At 37.7% G+C, this 23,711-nt stretch overlaps 1 protein-coding gene and 1 pseudogene across 1 annotated transcript; one reads left to right on the top strand and one right to left on the bottom strand.

Annotated features, from left to right (window-relative positions):
• The first annotated feature begins 1,203 nt into the window (after positions 1-1,203).
• Positions 1,204-23,104, top strand: ipmkb (inositol polyphosphate multikinase b). The gene is made up of 6 exons (XM_055175751.2): positions 1,204-1,735; positions 4,811-4,896; positions 5,791-5,887; positions 8,343-8,515; positions 19,657-19,738; positions 19,849-23,104. Exons 1-6 carry the CDS (start codon positions 1,579-1,581, stop codon positions 20,367-20,369), a joined length of 1,116 nt encoding a protein of 371 aa, XP_055031726.2. The 5' UTR covers positions 1,204-1,578; the 3' UTR covers positions 20,370-23,104.
• Positions 8,175-8,291, bottom strand: LOC129421598 (5S ribosomal RNA; annotated as a pseudogene).
• Positions 23,105-23,711: the final 607 nt, after the last annotated feature.

Genomic DNA, 23,711 nt, shown 5'->3' on the forward strand with positions numbered 1-23,711 from the left:
GGGAAACCACCCCATAATGTTTTTAAACTCAAAATATCTGCATGGAAGCAGATGTTTATGTGAACTAAATAATTAAGAGATTTATATTTATCATGTTGGTCACTGAGGAAAAGCACTTGTTTAAATGGAGGTAACATTCTGTGTGGACATTTTAATGCTTGTGGAGATTTTTGAATAAATCAGATGCTAATTATGTATTCACATATGTATTAAGTCAGTGGTTCTCAAACTTTTTCGGCATGCCCCCCTCCCTTGTGTACCGTGCATCTCTTCATGGCCCCTCAAAGAAAATTTATGTCACAAAACATATTAAATTATACAATGTGTTTTTGCTTAAGTGCTTTAGTTTTCTGAGGTTTAATTACACAGACTTTATGATAAATGAATGTATTTTATAAATTGTCATTAAACTGGGGCCCCCGGAACCATCTAGGCCCCCCCTGGCCCCCAGTTTGAGAACATACTCACACTACTACGGGTGTGTAAACAGTTCCTGAAATATTCATAATTACCACAACATTCCCAAAAGGATTTGATAAATTATTCCGCGTGGATTTCTAAATTCCATGTACAATACAAATCAGATCATTATGCAATTTTTTCTATCTTAATGTAAATGCCTAGTAAAGTTTTATCTGTAATTTCCTTAGTCCCACAATAACTTAACATTCAGCCCTATAAACAGACTTTTATTATGTTTAATGAGCAGGGTTCCCAAGGGATGGAATATCATGGAATTTTAAAAGGTCTATTCCAGATATTGAAAGTCAGGGAATTTTATACTTTTTAAATTTATATTTGTCCAAGTCATGTAATATCAGGGATTTTGTTTGGCGCTTTAAATTTTAGTTTGCATGATCAAAACGTAATCCGTTTGTTAAATTGTGACGTAAGGAATGCCGTTTCCGGCCCGATCCACTGATTTCAAGTGAGACTAAAATCTAAAGTTTTTTATTCTTTATACGCATTTAAGCTTAATTTTATAAACTTAGTCAAGGAAAAGTCAGGAAATTTGACATTTGCTAGTGGAAACGTATTTTAAACCCGGAAGTGTGTAAAATTACCTCACAAAATACGTTTAAAAATTATTTGTGAGCGCGTGTTTTTCTTTTAACAGCTTCACATTTTCCGAACTGACACATAATTCAAAGTTAATTTAAAAACATAATATGTATAAATGTCTTCCGCTATCGGTGCGTCGTGACGTCACGCGTGCATCTCTCGGGGACGCGCGTTTGTGTGCGTGGGGCGGAAACAAACATCACTACGTTCGCAGAATTGCGTGTTCATGTGCGACCCCACGAGTTGCTATGAGTGACACCGTCGGGATATCGTGTCGATCTTTGTCTCATTCCGTATCTATCATCTCGCGCCCATTACCGAGGGTGGAGTGTAAACATCTCTGAAGAGAGGAAGTGGGATGTAAAACGCTCGTTATATGGTCGCACGCGTGGGCGCCGTGACTGATGGCACGGGATCGGTGTCGTTGTACTGGATGACGCGTCAAGGGTGTGCGATCAGTATGTGAGTGTTTCTGGAGAAGGTGGTCTGTGAAATAAGGAGCCATCGCTTCAGATAATGGACTCTTCCGTGGCGCTCGCGAGGCTGGAGATCGCGCGCCCCGTAACGACCCGCGGCGCGTGTTTACCGGAGGGCGAGCAGAGCGCGCACCTGAACGGCTGCGTGCCGCTCTCTCATCAGGTGGCCGGGCACAAGTACGGCGTGGACAAAGTGGGTCAGTACATATTTATTGTTATTTTTACTGATATGAGCCGTGATCCGGGTCTGAGCTCTTTTTACCATAGTTACTTTTATTTTATTGTATTTATTAATTTGTTTTCTATAAACTCAATTTCTAGCCACATGACAACTTCATACACCAAGTATTCTCTATTAAAAGCCACATAACATTTTGTGACAGCGTACAGTACATGGGCTATGTTGTCAATGGAAACCTGTTATTAAAGTTTTCAGCAAACAGTACACTGTTAGAAAATATGTAGTCAGGTAGCTTTTTGCCAGTAACTTACTGTAGATTTTAATGGATGTTATTTACTGAAAAAAGTTTGTTTAAATGGACATCAAACATTAACAAGTCTTTGTCCTAACAGAATAAAACTATAAAATAACAGCCCCATGCAAAGCATTCTGGGAACCATACATTTTGGTTACCAGAATGCTTTGCATAAGGCTATTATTTTAGTTTTGACTGATTGTTGCCAGTTATACTTGTGTTTCCTTTAGTTCCCTTATTTTAATAATAATAAAAGCTTATACAATTTAATTTTCCAGATATAATTCACATAAAAGATCGTAATTGATTGTAAAACACACATAGAGAAAACACAATTTGTTGAAATTACCTAATAGTTTATTGTTACTAAAAATGAAGTGCTCATGACAGCTGCCCCAGACTCATTTGAAACTTCATAAAATGTGATATTTCTGCTCCACTTGTAATGTCATGGAAAAGCATGAATGGCTTCAGTGTACTCATGAAGTGCTGCTGACTAAACTAACGTGTGACACTGACACAACTGAATGAATTACCACAACAAAAGTGGATCATTGTGCAGATTTCACATGCATGTATGTGATTCATTTCTGCTGCTGATGCTCTTTCAAATATGATAACTCATATTTAACCCAAAATAAAATAGTTAATGGCGGTTTGTTAAGCAATGCAATATTGTATCATTTCTCTCTGGTCGCGTGACTGCAAATAAGGAAATTATTTAAAGTATTTGTACTATGTATGCACTACCATCTTTATGATGAATGATGCTTGATGATAGTATTTGTTTACACCTTTTTTGTTATTTACAGTTATTATTATTATTATTATTAGATAAAATGGTGCAAAAGCTATCACTGTGGCGGTACTCTTTTAAAAAGTACACATTTGGACTTCTAAAAGGTGCCTGTTAATACCTCAAAGGTACATATTGGTACATCAAAACACAGAAATACCTAAATGGTTCATGCCTATTAGGACCTTTTAAAAGGGTATAGTCCCAGTAACAGCTTTTGTACCCTTTTTTCTGACAGTGCAATAATAAGGGATGCATAACGATTAATCGCGATTAATCTAGAGCAGAATAAAAGTTTTTGTTTACATCATGTATGTGTGTGAACTGTGTATAAAAATTGTGTATATATTAGGGGTGGGCGATAAATCGGTAGACATGATTAACCGGTAGAAATTTGTCAACCGGTAGAGATTTTGGACTATCATCTCTATCGAGGTTACGCGCCCACGTCACGCTCCTGTGCGCGTGGTCACGGAAACATAACGTATTTAAGCACCGCAGTTTTAAAACAAGTTATTTTAAGTAATTGAAACACAAATAAAAGATCTATATGCGTGCGCTCTTTCTGTGTGTGAGGAGCGCGCAAGTCGCTGTACATTACGCTCGTAAGCATTTTTCCCACTTTATTGGCGTTAAATACATATATGCGTCAAAATTCCCATCTTTGCAAGTATCCTCATAAACACGACCATTTAGGGCTTAAGAGAAAGTGAACAGCTAAAAGAGAAAACGCATGTGTAACATGTCCGGACTTTGGTCTTAAAGGGGAAGTTACCTAATTTTGCTCCTGTCGGTCACTCATGTTTATGAAACAGCATTAAGGGAAAATCTCTCACTGCTCTTGACCAAATCACTTATCTACCTTAAATAAAACCCGGGATGGAACCACAATCGCCATCCCCGTGCAACAGGGCCACACCGGGCAGCACGTCAGATGACACAGAGATGCATTTTCCTTCCTTTCCAAGTATCAACAAGGACGTGTTTCCGACCGTTCGCAAATGGCGGATGGCGAAGTATGATTGTATTGGTCAGATCAATCAAGCTCCCTGTGAGGGGTCCTGCAGTGTACCTCAGTCGCCATCGCGCTACAGTGGTATTGTGAAAAGAACATCTCCAGATCGGATGATCTGGGTATGTATTATTGCTTGTGTCTATCGATAAAAGAATCACAATCTCGATTCATACCCTGTATTCAGATGCTGCATTCACGTATTTACATAAAAACAATCCAGAAGTTATGTTGTCAAACTTGCTTACACTCACACAGTGTAAAACCAAACCCTGTTCATTCACCAATCAGACCCGATCGTTTCGCTCCTCTCTTCTCCTCATTTGCGATGTTTGGCTGTCACTCGCGTGACACGAAACAAAGCGGCCAACATATACACGTCGGTTTACTTGGTGGATTTGGAGCGGCAATTTTCACAGAAACGAGAGGAAAAACAAGCGCCTGAGAGATTTATGTATAATATAAATTATACATAAATATACAAATATATATCTTGTGTGTGTATATAAATATATATATTGTAATATCAATAGCTTTTTCAGACTGCATAAATATAAATGTAACTTTGTATTTGTTTTATAAAAATTAGGGTTAGTAATGTGTGGTATGGGGAAGCAATTTCATCCTGGTTGATCACATACTTCTCATTAATATCTTTTGTTTATCTTTGTTGTGTAAATTGTTTTTAATAGCTCTTCTTTTTTGGAACGGTGGTGGGCCTGACCTAAATCCTGAGTCCCTCCTGTTCAGTCACCGTCTACGACTGTAATCTCTAAGACCCATCAGTCACTTCTCATCAGTATATAGGGCAGACTGTGTTGTCATGTACACGTAGATGGTTATAATTCCTTTGAGCTCCTGAGAGGGAAAACAGAGAAGTTTTCATCTGAAAGCATTTGTACTAAAATACAATAGATTCTGTGTTTGTGTGTTGTTTTTGACATGATCTTTTATAACTGCAGACTACAGGATGTTATTTGTATTGCAGGTATTTTACAACATCCGGACGGTACCGTCTTAAAACAATTACAGCCCCCTCCAAGAGGACCGCGAGAGATGCAGTTTTACAGTATGGTAGGTTCAACACTGTTTTGGGTTTAATGCAGGTTAACTCAGACTTGTAAAAACAGGTTATAGTTATGTTTAGGGCCCCTGTGTAAACCGGAGCAGTTGAATACAACATGCTTTATACCACATGGCTGTTTAATGCTTTATTTAGATTGGTTGAGTTTGTTTCACGGGTGTTGATGATTTTCCTGTTAAACTTACACCTAACCTGTCAAATGTCTTAAAATAACCACCAGAACGGTGTTTGTGGCCTGCTGTTTGACGGCACTCAGCTTTACGTCGTGCTGCATTACCACCTTGGGTGTTCATTATTTTTTAATAATTCAACCAACGGCCCATCGTCAATTACTTCTTACTCATCTTTTATCATCACCATGTAAAGAATAAACTATTTCTACCTGCAACTGTTGTAAAAACAATAAGCCAGGGTTTCCCGAATTGCAGGGCGTTCGTGAGTCGATGAAAAATAATTATAAATGAATCTTAAAATGTAAACAAATAATGGAAACAAATAAATAAAACTATAAACAAAACTAACAAAATATATATTTTACTTGTTTAATCTGCATGTCATGTGACCTTTACACAACTCTACAATATATCAGAAAAGTGAGAATCATGCAAAATGGACAGATACATTTAATGTACCAATAAAAGAAAATGATCTGATGAAGGTACAAAACAGGTAATAAATGACAATAACTATGTGAAATGCTAATTTTAAAATGATTGGATAAATGTTTTGGAAGTTAAACATGCAAATGTGCTATATATTTACTACAAATCTCAGGGGGTACCTCAAGTAAATAATGCAAGTCAAGGGGGTTAGGCTGACAAAAAAGTTAGCTTTTTAGAAAACAATATTTATTAACTACTTTTACCACTTTTATTTTTCACCAGGTGTATGCTGAAGATTGCTGTGACCGATGTCTCATAGACCTTCGAGAGCATCTGCCAAAGTACTACGGCACGTGGTCTTCACCCGACTCTCCCACAGGTGCTGTGATGGATCTGAATAGATTGCTGGATCAGTGATGTTATATAGTTAAGACAAATGACTCTTATTCAAATGAGTAAAAAGTAACTGGAAAGTGTTAGGTATAGTGCACTTTACAACATACATTGGCTGAACAAACCTGAGATATTTTGAGAGTAAGAAACAAAGTTTATGATGCGGTTCAATGTCTGATTTTATTGCTGATAATTGAAAGGTTATTATTAGAGAGCTTTTCTGAGGTTAAAGGGTTAAGGAGCTGTACTTGCATGACTTGCGATGAAAGTGTCATTCGCTGAGTCCGAAACAGTTCATACTGTATTAGATGAAGTACTGCTTTTATCATTAAAACAGTATGTTCTGTGCAGTATGTGTGGGTACAGTATGAATACTTTTTGGACATACAGTCATGTGACCCTTGTCATTCCACCTACGACATAATCAGAACAACCTTGAGCATTATTTACAAAAGCTTTATTTAAACATTACAATGAAAGCATGAGGAGAACATTTCTTGGTACCTAAATCCCTTAAAGATCCGCTCGGTTTGTAGATGTTTGATATTTTAATTATATTAATTTATTTTTTGTGTTCATCGAATGCACACTTAAACATCTAGCTGGAAGTAGTAGGTCATCCTGATACTTTTCACGTATTGTTTTTTTTTTTTTTTAGGGCTGCAAGTAACAATTTTTTCCGATTAATCGACTAATCGGATGAAACCATAAGTATTTATACTCAATTATTTTTTTCATTTATAGCTAAATAAGGCACTAAATTATAGTGATGGGAGAAACAAAGGTTTTCGAAGCTTCGAATCAATTGAACCAATTGCTTTGCAAATTGATTCAGTTTTTCGAAGCGGTCGAAACACCATACACGCTGGCGACACCTGCTGGTCAAAATAGTGTAAAAGCAGCAAGATCTGTCCAAACATTTTACACAAAATAATAGCAAGATTGTTCTAAAAATATGTTTTTAAGAGAAATAAATTATTTAATTTAATTAAGACATAATTAAAAGTGTATTCTGTGATTTAAGCTTTATTTATGGCAAACCAATCATTAACACAAACTCCCGTTTTAATTATGCACATTTTTGTCATTAAATTGGTTTATAAACAAAAAGTAGACAAAATGGTAGTGTTATTAATCAGGAGGATGAATATTTTATAATAAAACTGACCTGAGTTCACCTACACAGGTTATTTGTGATTAAACTCCCCCTAGTGGTAAATCATCGGATTTTCGAAACGTTTCGACGTTATGACGTAATGAAGCCTTGTTTGCTAAAATCACATGACTTTGCCTAGTTTGAATCAAGCTCCGAACCAATGATTCAAAACAAAAGATTCGTAAATGTTTTGAAGCTTCGAAATCGCCCATCACTACTAAATTAGGATATTCACGTCTAGAAATGTACTTTCAAAAGTTACCAAAGCCACCCACTACAGAGTTTAACTAATATAATCTTTTTGAGTTTGATATTTTAAGCCTTAAATAAAAAAAAGTTTATGCAGCTTTTAAATAGTAAAACATTTTAAAATGTCAAAATATAAGTAAACTGAATGTATTGAGTCTTCAGGAATGTCCTGAGGAAATTAAGCAACAGATTAATAAACTCAAGAAATTGATAAGAATTAACATTATTAGTTATTAACAAAATAAACAAGCCATAATGATATGAAAGTGATGTGCATGCACGATTTCCCCTTTACTTTAAAACAGATGCTTAGTTTGTGGTTCATTACTATTTTTATGAAAACCCAATAACAATTAAACAAATACAAACTCACTTATATTAAAGGAAATTAAAACTTTATTAACCAGCGTTCATTTGCGATTTTGCTTTCGTCAGTGTTGCCAAATCCGCGTAACAAAACCCGTGCAAAGGTCATTCAAAATTGACAACGAATGTCACATCGATTTTTATCGAATTAGTTGTTGCAGCCATGTATTAGGACATACTACTAGCCTCACATTGGTTTTCACCTACCACACACCAGCTTATTAGTGGAGAGGAGACAGAGTGATATAGCCGATTGGTATGGGGGGGATGATTAGGAGGCCAACGGGCAAGTTTGGCCAGGATGCCGGGGTACACCCCTACTCTTTTCGAAAGACATCCTGGGATTTTTAATGACCACAGACAGTCAGGACCTCGGTTTTAACATCTCATCCGAAGGACGGTGTTTTTTGACAGTATAGTGTCCCCGTCACTATACTGGGGTGTTAGGACCCCCACAGACCACAGGTCTGTGCGCACCCCCTGCTGGTCTCACTAACACCTCTACCAGCAGCAACCTGGTTTTCCCAGGTGGTCTCCCATCCAAGTACTGACCAGGCTCAGCCCTGCTTAGCTTTAGTGGGCAAGCTGTCTTGGGCTTCAGGGAGATATGGCTGCTGGCATTTGGATTTCCACTGTGTGTTTACTAAAATTTGTCTGCTGTCCATCACAGACCTGTACCTGAAGCTGGAGGACGTGACGCGCAGGTTTCAGAAGCCGTGTATCATGGATGTCAAAATCGGCCAGAAGAGCTACGATCCCTTTGCTTCACAGGAAAAACGCGATCAGCAGGTTAAGAAGTATCCACTGATGGAGGAGATCGGCTTTTTGCTGCTGGGAATGAGGGTATGTGTAACCCAGACTGATGGTCACTCAGGGTCCTGACATTCAGGTTATGGCAACTCACTGTTTTCTATAGATGTTATCAGTGCTTACCAGTGGATTGCTTGAAGATTGCTTGTTAGGCAGCTTTGCAACAATGCCGTTTTACTGGCTGTTGAAGTAAAGGTGCTAAATGAGGGGTGGTACACTCGTGCCGCACACCAGTGGTTATCTTTCCACCCTGTCCAAAAACCTTAACATTTCTGATCTTACTACAGGCAAACTCGCACTATGTGACTTTTAGCTGGATTTTGCAGGATTGTTGCTTGACGATCAAGATCAGTGCTTGTTAAGTATGAGCAGACCAGCGAGTGGATTTGAACTCATGCAGTCGTAGACGCTGCAACAATTTAAAACCTGTTTAATATTATCACTACGTGATCTTGAAATGTGTGGCATTCAATGACAATGTGGATGTGAAACCTGTGGATCACAGACCTGTTTTTAACATGTTTTGCTTTAAATCTAATAATGTCATCAGGTTTAGCAAGTTTTATGCTTGTTGGGCTGGGTGGTAAATCGATTTTTGGTAACATAGCAGTCATTTTCTTAAGCGGTATGAGACGATACCATCTATACGGACGTCCAGAGCGTGCACTTTAAACCTATTGTTTTGTATCAGGATGCTGGTCATTCAGCCATATAAAATACATAATTTACAATTTTCCACAAGACAAAGAACCTCAGACTCATGGATTGTTAAAATGAGAAGGGACATATATGACCTAACTTTGAGATAAGAGCAGCACAATGTGTACATAAAATCTGTTTTGGGTATTAGCTTGTTGGCTAATCGCTAATTTCTCATGTTGTAAGCATGTTTACTTTTCTTTGAAATACAATACAATATTTTATGACAACAACTAAGTATTACGGATGTCAATTTATGCAATTTCCCATATTCGATGATCGTTTAAATTAACGATCAAGCAATCGAATAATTGTTATCGAATAAAAGTGCAATAAGCCTTTACTGCAGTGTCATATAGATAAAGACATAAATGTGTGCGTAAAAACGACAACTTTCTCACGCGAATTAAAAGATTTTTTTTGTCTAAATAACATTCTAGTGGGTTGTAAAACGAGTCAATAGCCTCTTTCACACAGTAATTCTGGTAAATTACCATGAATTTACCAGAATGAATTTACCAGTAAATACAAAAATGTGCTGTTCACACACGCAGTGGCGTTCCGTTATTTTACCAGTAAGACATCATTCACACATCAGTATCAAAATACCGGTAAATTCGTTGAGAAAGCGGAAGTACCTGTAGCACGCGGCGAGCTCAGTGTTGTATTTGTAAACAATCCACGCCGTTCATATCCACGGTCCGTATTTTGTTGTTTTCACGTCTGTGGTAAACAGTCGCGAAGTTGCTCATGACCAAACAACATTGAATGAACGTCAAACCGAAAATGCGTTTTTAACAACAGTACTGTTTGCACTTTAGGCTTCACAGAGGGCGTGCTAAGGACGTCGGCAATTCGGCGGTCAGCTGTTTTTAACAACTTTGATGAAGAAATGTGGACGTAAACTGCAGGTGTGCTCAACTTTCAAGCAGCATGTGTGTGGAAACGTCAGTAAACAGTGCGGGGGTAAACGCATCATCTGTATTAAAACGCTATGATTGGCCCGAAGCTGTCAGCACGGTCTGACGTCGTCCGTTCTAAATGCCGGTAATCCTATAATTTTCGTTCACACACAGCGCTTACCGGTAAATTACTGGTAATCTTACAACCTGTCTTACTGGTAAATTGGGAGCACTGATTTACCGGAAAGGTTCTGTTCACACATGATCTGTTAACTGCAATTTACCAGTAAATTACCAGTAAAGACTGTATGTGAGAAAGGGACTAATGCAGTTTGTGTTTTGATAAAACATCAATTTATCTCATAATGAAACATAATGACTAATGCTGCGTTCAGACCAGCCGCGATAGAGGCGTCAAGTGTGAGTGATTTCAATGTTAAGTCAATGTGAAGACGCACTGACTTGTGTCTGGGGGTCTCGTGGCGTAAATGAGGGGGTTTAGCACGGCGTGGTAGACGCGATTCCGCCTCATTCGCGCGTCTAGTTTGCGCAAATGGAGCGTTGCCGCGCAACTTGAAAAATTTGAACTTTGACGAAAAATGCGCCGCGTTAACAATCAGGAGCTTGCAGAAGCCCCTCCCATGAAGCAAATTTCGCGTGAATTTCTCGATGACTAGAATTTCACACGCGAATGACACAAGTTAACTCAAAATGTTCAAGCAGCAAACTAGACGCGGTTTTGACGCCTCAAACGCGGCTGGTGTAAACCCAGGGTAACAGTGTTTTTCACCCGCCTCACATGGGCATGCAACAGTCGCATGTAAGTCCATGCATCCATGACATGTCAAAATAAAAGTTTTATCATCATCGAAGATCGATTAATTGTTAACATCCCTACTAAGTATACATCTCCAGTTTGTACAGATCATTAAAGTATGTCCCATGTATTTTCTCCGTTATGTTTTTTCAAGACATGAACATTGACTTAATAAGACAATCGCTACTTCGTGGCCACTTAAATTAATGTGACGTCTCACATGAGGCTTTGACTTGCATGTAAACATTTATTAGTTAGTAGAAAATACAGAGATGTTTATTGTAAATCACCAATCCATCCTAAAAACGCATGATTTAGTCTAAATGGATATCTGGAGTAATGTAGTAGAGTTGTGTATGTGTGTGAGTGATGACTGTATCTGTGTCATCATACAGGATGAGTTTATCAGACAGTGTGGCATCCTCTCAGGGATTTTCCTCCTCTTTGAGAATCATGGGTGGACTGCTAATGTCTTTATCAGCTCATGATGTTTACCCCATCTCAATTTAGTTTGATTACCTTACAGGAAATGTGCACTTGTGTGTTTGAAATGTTAAATGTATTTCTTTTTTGTACTAACATTAGTATCCTGTTGGGAAAACCACATTTCTAGGACCTTGTTTTACTTATTAGTTGTTTATCGTCTCATTTTAATCAACATCATCCATGCTCATATATAATCAACTGTATCAGTTTCTTCTTACCCAAAACATAACTTGAATAAAAAAATGTATTATCCAGACGACTATCCCCTACAGTTTAAGAAAATTATCATCCGACCTTTACTTTGTTAAAAGTATTGATTTTTATGCTTTAGGGGTAGCGGATGTCCAACACTGGGCACAGAAAGAGCAGAGAGGTTTCAGTGAAATATTAATGTGGACAGACGATATGTAAATCTGAGTTTCTGTCTGTCCCAGAGGTTTAAATCTTTGCCAGTCTGCATGGAAAAACAGATGGATGAAGAAACGGCCAAATAAACACCACCATTACTCATAATTATGCTGTTGATTTGGGTGATACTGAAAGAATCATAATACCCCACTAAACATACACACAGACATTAAACAATACAATAACACATTAGTTTAACTTCATTTCCTCAATAGGTACGTTTACATGCAACCAAATAATCAGGTTGTGATCATATTGATGGCGCAATTGGATAAAAAGCCTTCATGGTCTGTCGGATGCAAATTTCCATCGTATTAAAAGGGGTTGTGTAGTCCGAACTGTGATCCGATTATCAGAAAAAAATAGTATGCATGTAAACGCTTTAATCGTAGTATTTTCTCAATCGGATGCAAAATGTGCACATGCGCAGAAGAATAATTTAATTCCTTATATTTACCTCTTATTTACACATCACATTATTTACGTCACAGAAACATGCAATAGCAACACACATTATTATTAAGATAATGGGGTCACGCGCTGTACATTCTGCAGCGTTCCTGTCTTTCATAACATTGCATAAAGCAATAAAATAGCGTTGTGCCTTTCGTAAATTGTGTTTACATTGTCTATACATGAAAACTTCTTAAGAACAACTTTCTTAGAATTTTCTAAATTTATTCAGAGATAAAGCGTGAACTTGATGAGAGATGCTGTGTGCTGCGTAGCCAAGTTCTCAGCTTTTTTGTGGCCTTTAGATTTGGGCTACTTTTAAACTGTTTTAGCGTGTTGAGTTTTTTTTCTGCGGGTTAAAGGTGAAGGGATTTCATTGATTTAGTTATTGGTATTTGGGATGTGATTCAGGATGCTTTTGGGCTGGTTTTGATACACAAATCTGGCAACCCTGGCTGTGCACTTGCACAGGCGTTTAGTTCTGATTATATAGAATGTACATGTAAACGAACATTTTAATCAGATTGCAATGTTTAGAGTACATGTAAACCCTATTGTCGTAATCTACAATCGGATTAAATTCAGTTTTTTTGCATGTAAACATAGCCAATGAAACTGATTGTAATTAGGTCAGTGACAAAAATGGTTTGGCAAGATGAGAAATTTAAAAATCTTTTTTTTAAATCTTAATTTGTTAATTTTATGCAATAAAAATTACATTTGCACTTTTTTTATAAAAGTTTTATGAAGACTGAATGGACCTGAAAATGTCAAATGGTGTAACCGCCAATTGCGGCAAAGAATGAGAAATATTAAATATTTTATCCACATTGATGGCATGTAGTTGAGGAGATTCCCCCGTTCATATGTAAAGTGCTTTGAGTACTGAGAAAAGCGCTATATAAATGTAAGGAATTATTATTATTATTATGTAATCATTAAAAAAAAAAAATATCATTTTATTAGTTATTTCTAAATGTAAATTTTAATGCATTTTTGTAATATTTGTCCTGACATATGCTAAAAACAGCTCTGTTTTATAAATAATCTTTGACAAATAATGTAAAAAATGTATGTAAAAAAATCATATTAAACTAAACTAAGATGATTATATTTCATTCCACATTTTTTATGAATATATTTATAATTTTATTTAAAATTAAAACTGCAAGCAGTGATGGAAGGGCCCTCGCACTCATGTGCACCGCCACTCTATGGCCTTAGTAAAGCAATAAAACAGGGGGATTGAAATTTCCGTGGATAAATATAGGTGGATATTCAAAGGAACTTTGAAGTGCCACTACTCCTTTATGCAGCAGGTGGCGCTATGATTGTAATTGATTGTTGTAACATTGATGTGTTGAGGCCAGGACCCTTGTCAAACGTATGATGTCTGTGACAGGTCGGACATTGCATGTCTGAGTTACAACAGCTTTCACATGGCGAAAAATCTAACTTTGACAGGCCACAACGGACACGCCCCTTTAACGAAATGTCAAGATCTTCACAATTTATCATTGTGAAGTCCCTAAGTTCAGACTGACCAAATATGATGATGATCTGAATACATTTCAATGAGCAGTAAATCACAGTGTAAAACATGTAATTTCCTGCTTCCAGCAGGTGGCGCTATAACTTTTACTGAATATTGCCATATTGATGTGTTCAGGACATGATACTTATCAAACTTGTGAAGCGTGGGTCAGATTGGACATTTTAAACCTGAGTTAGAACAACTTCCTGTTTCATTGAGAAACACAGAAATTTGGCAAGCCGCCACATACACACCCTCCATTGAAATGTCAAGATCTCCGCAATTTAGCATTGCAAAGCCCTTTAGATGACACTCACCAAATATGATGATTATCTGATTTAATTTATAGGAGGAGTTTGTTAAAATACGAAGGCCAGAAATGGCAAAATTTGCACTCAAATTACAGAGAAAATTAAAAATGGCTGACTTCCTGTGGGGTTTAGAGCTTTGCTCCAAGAGACTTTTTTGTAGGTCTTGGGGTGATACATGATCCTACCACATTTCGTATCTGTGCGATTAACGTAGCGGGGGGGCTGCTCTATTGAATTTTTGTAGGTGGCGCTATAGAGCCATTTTAACACCCCAAGTTCTGAAGCCTATATCACATGAAAATATTTGCCACTTTTGACACGTGTGCAATGTTTCATGACTTTTTGAGCTCGTTTAGGCTGTCAAAAAGGGGATTCATTTAGCGATACTTTGCGAGGCCGCAACGGACATGCCCTTTAACGAAAAATCAAGGTCGATGCTATTTATCATCACACAAGGTCTTGAGATTAGACTGATGAAATATGATGTTGATATGGTTAAATCTCTAAGAGCAGTAAGTCACAGCATAAAAGGTGGTATTTCCTGCTGCCTCTAGGTGGCGCTATGACTTATACTGAATTATGCCATGTTGATGTGTTCAGGCCAGGGCCCTTATGAAACGTGTGAAGTTGGGGGCAGATCGGACTATGTATGTCTGAATTACAACAGCTTCCTGTTTCATGGCGAAATATCACACTTTGCCAGGCTGCCACGGACACGCCCTTCAACGAAAAGTCAAGATCTTCGCAATTTATCACGGCAAAGGGCTTAACATCAGTCAGACCAAATATGATGATGATTTGATTAAATCTCTAAGAGCAGTAAATCACAGCGTAAAACATGGCATTTCCTCCTACCTCTAGGTGGCGCTATGAGTGAAGTTGAATATTGGCATTGAAATGTGTTCAGGCCAAGACACTTATCAAACATATGAAGCGTGGGGCAGATTGGACATTTTATGCCTGAGTTAGAGCCACTTCCTGTTTCATGGCGAAAATGCAGAAATTTGTCAGGCCGCCACGGACACACCCTCTGACGAAAAGTCAAGATCTCCGCAATTTAACATCGCAAAGGCCTTTAGATGAGATTGACCAAATATGACGATGATCGGATTAAATCTGTAGGAGGAGTTCGTTAAAGTATGAAGCCTGGAAATGACCAAATTTGCACAAAAATCAAGGCAAAAATTCAAAATGGCGGACTTCCTGTTGGGTTTAGAGCTTCGCTCCAAGAGACTTTTTTGTAGGTCTTGGGGTGATAGATGATCCTACCAAATTTCGTATCTGTACGTTTTTCGTAGCGGGGGGGCTGTTCTCTTGAAATTCTGCAGGTGGCGCTATCGAGCCATTTCTACACGCCCACTTCTGGCGCCTATACCACATGTAAATTTTCGCCACTTCTGACATGTGTGCAAAATTTCATGAGTTTTCGAGCATGTTTCGCCCCTCAAAAATGCGATTCACTTTGGAGAAGAAGAAGAATAAATAATAAATATAGCTGCAAGCAGCGATGGCGGGCCCTCGCACGTTTGTTTACCGCTACACGGTGCCTCCGAGAAAACGATGCACGGTGGGCAAGTGCATCAAGTGGGTAAATATCATGCTGCTACTGACCCATTTAGGTACTGTAGGTAAAAGAAACCCCACATTTTAGACAAACGGGGGCGCTAGTGAGCCACTAAATAGACACGCCTTTATCTGACGTTTTTGTCAACACTTAACAGCCGACAAATCTGATGAAGGCCAAATTTAAAGTTAATCTAAGCACACCAAGAGCCTTAAATATGCCTGACATAAAAGTAAAGTTTGACACGTTGCCATGGGAACAGCGTTAGAGATGTCAAAAATTCCTTCGCAATTTAGCGTCTACAATGTCTCAGCATCATGTTGACAACTTCTGGTGTGAATTGCATTATTTCCCTAGAAGGAGTATTAAAAAGAACATTGCATGCGACTGTCAGGCTTAAATAAGCCTTTAAAATGAAAGTAAAAAGTTTGACGCGTTGCCATGGGAACAGCGTTTGAGATATCAAAAATCCCTTCACTTTTTTATCATCTCCAATGTCTCGGCATCATGTTGACCACGTTTGGTGTCAATCGCATGAATATCCTAGAAGGAGTATTGAAAAGTTCACTGCATGGGCTTAAATATGCCTTTAAAATGAAAGTAAAGTTTGACGCGTTGTCATGGGAACAACGTTTGAGATATCAAAAATCCCTTCGCAATTTATCATCTACTATGTCTTGGCATCATGTTGACCACTTTTGGTGTCAATCGCATAAACATTCTAGGACGAGTATTTAAAAGAACATCACATGGAACTGTCAAAAAAATCAACCTTTGTGACTGCAACACTTCCTGGCGCCTGGTGGTGGCGCTATACCCGAGACTTACAATAGGCACATCGATGCGATCAGAATCTTCAGACGAACAAACACCCCGCGTGTCATCACTATAAGACATTTTTTGCCTTAGATATTAGACACTTCCTGTTTCTCTGATTTCACCATGACTTTGCCGCTTCGCCATGGCAACACCGTTCGAGATATCAAAAATCCCTTCGCAATTTAGCAAGTCCAATGTCTTGACATCATGATCACCACATTTGGTGTCATTTGCATGAATCCCCTAGGAGGAGTATTCAAAAGTTCACCGCATGCATTTTTTAAACAATCCAAAATGGCGGACTTCCTGTTGGGCGGAGCTAAAATGTTAGAGGGCGAAAGTTGTTCGGGTCGATGAGATCTATATGCGTACCAACTTTCGTAAATATGCGTACATGTTTGCCCGATCTGTGCACTCCTGTTTGTTTTTGCATTACAGGGGGCGCTACAGAGCCCCCGTGCCACGCCCGTGTTCCAGCCTTTGGCTTTCGGCGATCACGGACGACTTTGATGTCTGTGCCAAATTTCAAGAGTTTTCGAGTATGTTAAGGCCCCCAAAATGTCCAAAAGTGTTGAAATGTGCACCGCCACTCTATGGCCTTAGTAAAGCAATAAAACAGGGGGATTGAAATTTCAGTGGGTAAATATAGGTGGATATTCAAAGGAACTTTGAAGTGCCACTACTCCTTTATGCAGCAGGTGGCGCTATGATTGTAATTGATTGTTGTAACATTGATGTGTTGAGGCCAGGACCCTTGTCAAACGTTTGATGTCTGTGACAGGTCGGACACTGCATGTCTGAGTAACAACAGCTTTCTCATGGCGAAAAATCTAACTTTGACAGACCACAACGGACACGCCCCTTTAACGAAATGTCAAGATCTTCACAATTTATCATTGTGAAGTCCCTAAGTTCAGACTGACCAAATATGATGATGATCTGAATACATTTCAATGAGCAGTAAATCCCAGTGTAAAACATGTCATTTCCTGCTTCCAGCAGGTGGCGCTATAACTTTTACTGAATATTGCCATGTTGATGTGTTCAGGACAGGACAATTATCAAACTTGTGAAGCGTGGGTCAGATTGGACATTTTAAACCTGAGTTAGAACAACTTCCTGTTTCATTGAGAAACACAGAAATTTGGCAAGCCGCCACATACACACCCTCCATTGAAACGTCAAGATCTCCGCAATTTAGCATTGCAAAGCGCTTTAGATGACACTCACCAAATATGATGATTATCTGATTAAATTTATAGGAGGAGTTTGTTAAAATACGAAGGCCAGAAATGGCAAAATTTGCACTCAAATTACAGAGAAAATTAAAAATGGCTGACTTCCTGTGGGGTTTAGAGCTTTGCTCCAAGAGACTTTTTTGTAGGTCTTGGGGTGATACATGATCCTACCACATTTCGTATCTGTGCGATTAACGTAGCGGGGGGGCTGCTCTATTGAATTTTTGTAGGTGGCGCTATAGAGCCATTTTAACACCCCAAGTTCTGAAGCCTATATCACATGAAAATATTCGCCACTTTTGACACGTGTGCAATGTTTCATGACTTTTTGAGCTTGTTTAGGCTGTCAAAAAGGGCATTCATTTAGCGATACTTTGCGAGGCCGCAACGGACACGCCCTTTAACGAAAAATCAAGGTCGATGCTATTTATCATCACACAAGGTCTTGAGATTAGACTGATGAAATATGATGTTGATATGGTTAAATCTCTAAGAGCAGTAAGTCACAGCATAAAAGGTGGTATTTCCTGCTGCCTCTAGGTGGCGCTATGACTGATACTGAATTATGCCATGTTGATGTGTTCAGGCCGCGACCCTTATGAAACGTGTGAAGTTGGGGGCAGATCGGACTATGTATGTCTGAATTACAACAGCTTCCTGTTTCATGGCGAAATATCACACTTTGCCAGGCTGCCACGGACACGCCCTTCAACGAAAAGTCAAGATCTTCGCAATTTATCACGGCAAAGGGCTTAACATCAGTCTGACCAAATATGATGATGATTTGATTAAATCTCTAAGAGCAGTAAATCACAGTGTAAAACATGGTATTTCCTCCTACCTCTAGGTGGCGCTATGAGTGAAGTTGAATATTGGCATTGAAATGTGTTCAGGCCAAGACACTTATCAAACGTATGAAGCGTGGGGCAGATTGGACATTGTATGCCTGAGTTAGAGCCACTTCCTGTTTCATGGCGAAAATGCAGAAATTTGTCAGGCCGCCACGGACACACCCTCTGATGAAAAGTCAAGATCTCCGCAATTTAACATCGCAAAGGCCTTCAGATGAGATTGACCAAATATGACGATGATCGGATTAAATCTGTAGGAGGAGTTCGTTAAAGTATGAAGCCTGGAAATGACCAAATTTGCACAAAAATCAAGGCAAAAATTCAAAATGGCGGACTTCCTGTTGGGTTTAGAGCTCCGCTCCAAGAGACTTTTTTGTAGGTCTTGGGGTGATAGATGATCCTACCAAATTTCGTATCTGTACGTTTTTCGTAGCGGGGGGCTGTTCTCTTGAAATTTTGCAGGTGGCGCTATCGAGCCATTTCTACACGCCCACTTTTAGCGCCTATACCACATGTAAATTTTCGCCACTTCTGACATGTGTGCAAAATTTCATGAGTTTTCGAGCATGTTTCGCCCCTCAAAAATGCGATTCACTTTGGAGAAGAAGAAGAATAAATAATAATAATAATAATAATAATAATAATAATAATAATAATAATAAACCGAGCAAAAACAATAGGGTCCTCGCACCCCGGTGTGCTCGGGCCCTAATAATAATAATAAACCGAGCAAAAACAATAGGGTCCTCGCACCCCGGTGTGCTCGGGCCCTAATTAATACTTGTTAACACAGACCGGTTACACCACATTGACATTTTTGCAATTATGCCCAAAATATTCTTTCAAAATGAAATAAAACTAGACATTTTAGACTTGGTCCTCAAAAACGAGAATGTATGCAAGTAATGTGCAAATTTACATTTTAATTGAAACCCTTTTACATTTAATTGAACCATACAGACACAAAATAATTAACGTCACGTCATTTACCCAATTATTGTAATGTCCTCTCAAGACTTCTGATCAGACTTCTCATGTTTAACTCAACTTTAAAATGATTCACGCTCAAATTGTCTGTATTTTGTTTGATAGGTGTATAAAATGGGCACAGACAGCTTTGAAACGTACGACCAGCATTATGGAAGAGGTCTCGTAAAGGACACTGTCAGAGAAGGTAAGACAGTCTTTGTCTTGCACTGACCGCAGGTCAGCAGAATTTGTTTTCACACATTCATATACACATAAATACCGCAGGTCACAAACAACATCATCTCTGTTCCGCAGGTTTATCCAAGTTCTTCTACAACGGCGACATTCTCCGCAAAGATGCCATCACTGCCAGCATCCTCCGAGTCCAGAAGATCTTGGAGTGGTTCGAAGGCCAGAGTCAGCTCAGCTTTTACGCCAGCTCTTTGCTCTTTGTGTACGAGGGCATCGGTCCGCCCGCCTTCGTCTCACGGGGCCCACGAGAGAGCCACCTCGCGCCCAGGGCCTGCGAGCAGAACAACAACATCTCTCAGAGTCTCTCCACAATGTTCTCTTTGCACAAGAAAGCCTGCTACCAAGCCAAACAGGATAACGGCGTGTGGACCTCCGCGCGGCAGCCCAACGGCAACCGCGGCCTGCTGAGCGTAAAAGAGGAAGGGGAGGAGCTAAAGAGTCATATGGGACAGGAAACGAGTGGAGATGTGGAGGTTAAGATGATTGACTTTGCACATGTATTCCAAAGTGACGTCCACGACCACGGTTACATCTACGGTCTGAAAAACCTTTTGAAAGTCTTACAGCAGATTCTAGAGGAGTGAATGGGGTCTTGTGGTTGGAGGTATGAATTTCGTGACTGCAGATAACCCTTCCTCTAATCTGCACTACCTACACTATTAGTTGAGTAACATGTTTGTAATCCCTCGTCTAATATATGTGCTTTAGTGTTTTGTTATGAAATCTTACTCAGGTAAATGAATCCATTAATGCTCCCGGTCATTCATGAAACGGAAGTTTCGGATATCACGTATGAGTTCCTATTTCTGTCCAGTTTTATAATCGCTTTTTTATCCAACCAGATTAAAAAATAGGAATTTCATGCAATGATGAGTGAAGATAAGGTAAAAAATATTCAGTGTTTATTTTTCCCTAGATGCTGCCAAAATGAGCCGCCTGTTTTTCAGACCTGTTTAATTCTCAGTTTTATCGTTGATTTTTTTTTTAACGGCTCCTTTCAAACGAATTAAATCTTTGTACGAATATTCATGGTTTGTGATAACTGATGCAATATGAATGAAATGATTCTTATATGAATATTTAAGACTCTTACAGTAAATCTACATTGCCAACGTTTCTATCAACAAATTATTTTAAGGAATGGTCATCATTTTATTTTTCTGTGGGAGCAAAAGTAAATGTCTTTGGTTAGCTCGATGACAGTTCATATGGACTTCTGGTCTCTGTTTTCATTCAGAATTGAAACATTTTTTGGTTTCTACACCTACATCCACCCAAAGCTTAATTCCAGCTTCGCTTCACTTTAGATCAGTGTTGATTTTTTTCATGAACTGTTGTTTTATAAAGAGCTATATGAATTTTCCACAGAAGTAAAACAGGTTTGAAACAACCGAAAGTAAATGAACTGGGAACAGTTTCTTGTTCAGATCTATGTCATTGATACATTGACTGTGTTTATTTCCAAGTGTTTCATTTTTTATTTTAAAACATTCATTTGGTGAGTGCATAGGACAGAGGAGTAGCTTGCACAAATTTGAATTTCATAATAAAAGCCATATCATATGAGAGGAGAAATATTACTCTTAAAACCTTTTTAATCAAAAAAAATATTGTTTTGCTTTTTGTGTCCATCTAATTTTTTTATAATCTATTTTAATTTATTATTTGATTTGTCAGTAGCCATTTAACATTGTGTGTGTAGATTCTGTTTAATAGTAATAAAGTTTTTCTTTTATTTAACCAAGGTATTTTTCACCAATACAGGGTTTCACTGAATTGTCATTGTTAGGGCTGAAAATGAAAAATGAAACCTTAAATTACAGAAATGAAATCGTGTATGTATATTTAATAATCAGCTAGAAATTCCTAATTGTGAGTTTATTTTTTGTGTTATGATGTTCCTACAGAATTCCTTATAGTCCGGTAATCAGGAATGACTGGAAAAATCATGCACAACTAGTGAATAGTTGTAGCAACCCTGACTATCTTTTGTAAATTCTCAGGCATTTATTATTAATATAAATGATCATATAAACATGAAATATGCTTACATGTATAACAATCATCAGTACTGTTGTGTTAAAACCATATATATTTTTTATTTTTCATGTATTTCTGTTCTTTTACTATCCCAGTTGTGATCGATGTTGACAGACCACCTAGCGACAAGTGTACGAAACCCAATATAACATTCTTAAATAGCACAAAACTGTGAAAACTTGCTTTCTGTTTGTATCCATAAAGACAAAATTTCATGTATAAGCTCCAAAGTGAAATGAAAAGAGATGTTGAAATTGCCTCTGTGCCTATAAAAGAATAGTGTTAGTCTGCGTTTCGTCTAGGATATTGTTGTAAACCTCACAAAATGCACAAGCTGCAAACAGGATCTGGGGTACTAAAGTAAATTTGCTTATACTTACAGTCAATGACCAGATGCATCTTGTTTACATTCTACTTATATGGTTGCCTGGAAGAGACACGCATTGATATATATATAAAAATATATATATATATAAAGTTGTATACATGTGCGTAACTTGGTTATATCTTTTCATCTTTATTTATGCACTGAAAATAAGTGGAAATACTATGAGATGTGTACATTTCTGCTATTACTTTCTAAAATGTATTTCTCATTGTATGATTTAATTGTTTTGCAATACGGCACTCGATTGATAACTACTGTGTGTTAGTGTGTAAAGCACTATTGTGAATGTGTGTCATGACTGGAGTTTTTACCCATTGAACACTTTAACTCTTTCGTGTTCTCGACAGATGAAGTGTGAGCGCTCCATTACAACTTTGTACACTGAGTAGATCTTTGTGGAATGCCAGGAAATGTTTTGTGACGTTCCCTTTCTCACATCTGAGGTCTGTTAAAGGTGAATGTCTGTCTCCTTAGTGTCTGTATCCTTGCTGTTTAATATACTGAAATATACAAGCCTAGTTCAGTGCTGTCTCAATATATACCCGGTTTTAAAACTTGTTTTTTGTTATGAGCAGAGCTTAAAGATTTAACACAAAAATGATAGAATTCAGTAATTACTGTTAAAATTACATACAGAAGGTTTTATAAAATAAATAATATATTCTAAATGTCAATTGTTTCCTGGGCAGGTAGATTTGCTTTTGAATTGTTTTTTTTGAAGAAAGTATGTTCATGGAAATGAAAAGATTGATTGATTCAGCAGATCTAATACTTACTGATGTGTGTCTATTTAACCTTATTACTCCAATGAATTACCACTTTTGACTTTTACTTGGATGATTTGGGGTGCATATTTGGCAAATTTTCATGAATAAAAATCTATAACAATGAGTTTTTGTTTGCTTGTGGTTATTTTATGCATTGTAAAACAACAACAACATGAAGTTAAAACAACTTGGTTTTTTAAGTAAATTCAACATACTATTTTAAGTTTTGACCTGTGAATAGTTGACATAACTTATAAAAACTAGTTAAAGTTGTTTAACTTATTTTAAGTTAAAGTAGCATAAAAATATGTGTTGATTTGACAAAAATGCTGCATTTTTTTGCACGAAATACATTTATCTAAATTCAGATATATTTTTTAAGTTGGTTGTACTTATATGTTTTAAGTAATTTCAGATTAATTATATTCAAAATATTAGCTAAACTATTTTAGTAGTAGAATTTTTAAAAATTAATTATTAAATTAATTATGTGCAACCAGCTCAATATAATGGTTTAATTTCTACATACTAAAATTCAGTTTAATCCAATAGTTTTTTAATCTCTTATTTTGTCTTAACTTTCAATAATATTCAGAAAATTAAAGCAAACCCAATATTTTCAACTCTTACTTTATTAAAGATGCAATTTGTATTATCTGCGCGCTAGATGGCACCAGATCAAATCAATAACAATGGCGTTGTTTAATGACGCTCTGAAGCAGCGTGGAATT

Source organism: Misgurnus anguillicaudatus, chromosome 4 (genome assembly GCF_027580225.2).
Source record: "Misgurnus anguillicaudatus chromosome 4, ASM2758022v2, whole genome shotgun sequence".
In the NCBI taxonomy this organism is placed as follows: domain Eukaryota; kingdom Metazoa; phylum Chordata; class Actinopteri; order Cypriniformes; family Cobitidae; genus Misgurnus; species Misgurnus anguillicaudatus.

Excerpts from the sequence above, each read along its gene's own strand:
- ipmkb (XM_055175751.2), top strand. The coding sequence starts at position 1,579 with ATGGACTCTTCCGTGGCGCTCGCGAGGCTGGAGATCGCGCGCCCCGTA. Across the intron at positions 8,516-19,656 it reads TTTTGCTGCTGGGAATGAGG|GTGTATAAAATGGGCACAGA; the intron begins GTATGTGTAACC and ends TTTGTTTGATAG. Across the intron at positions 19,739-19,848 it reads AAAGGACACTGTCAGAGAAG|GTTTATCCAAGTTCTTCTAC; the intron begins GTAAGACAGTCT and ends TCTGTTCCGCAG.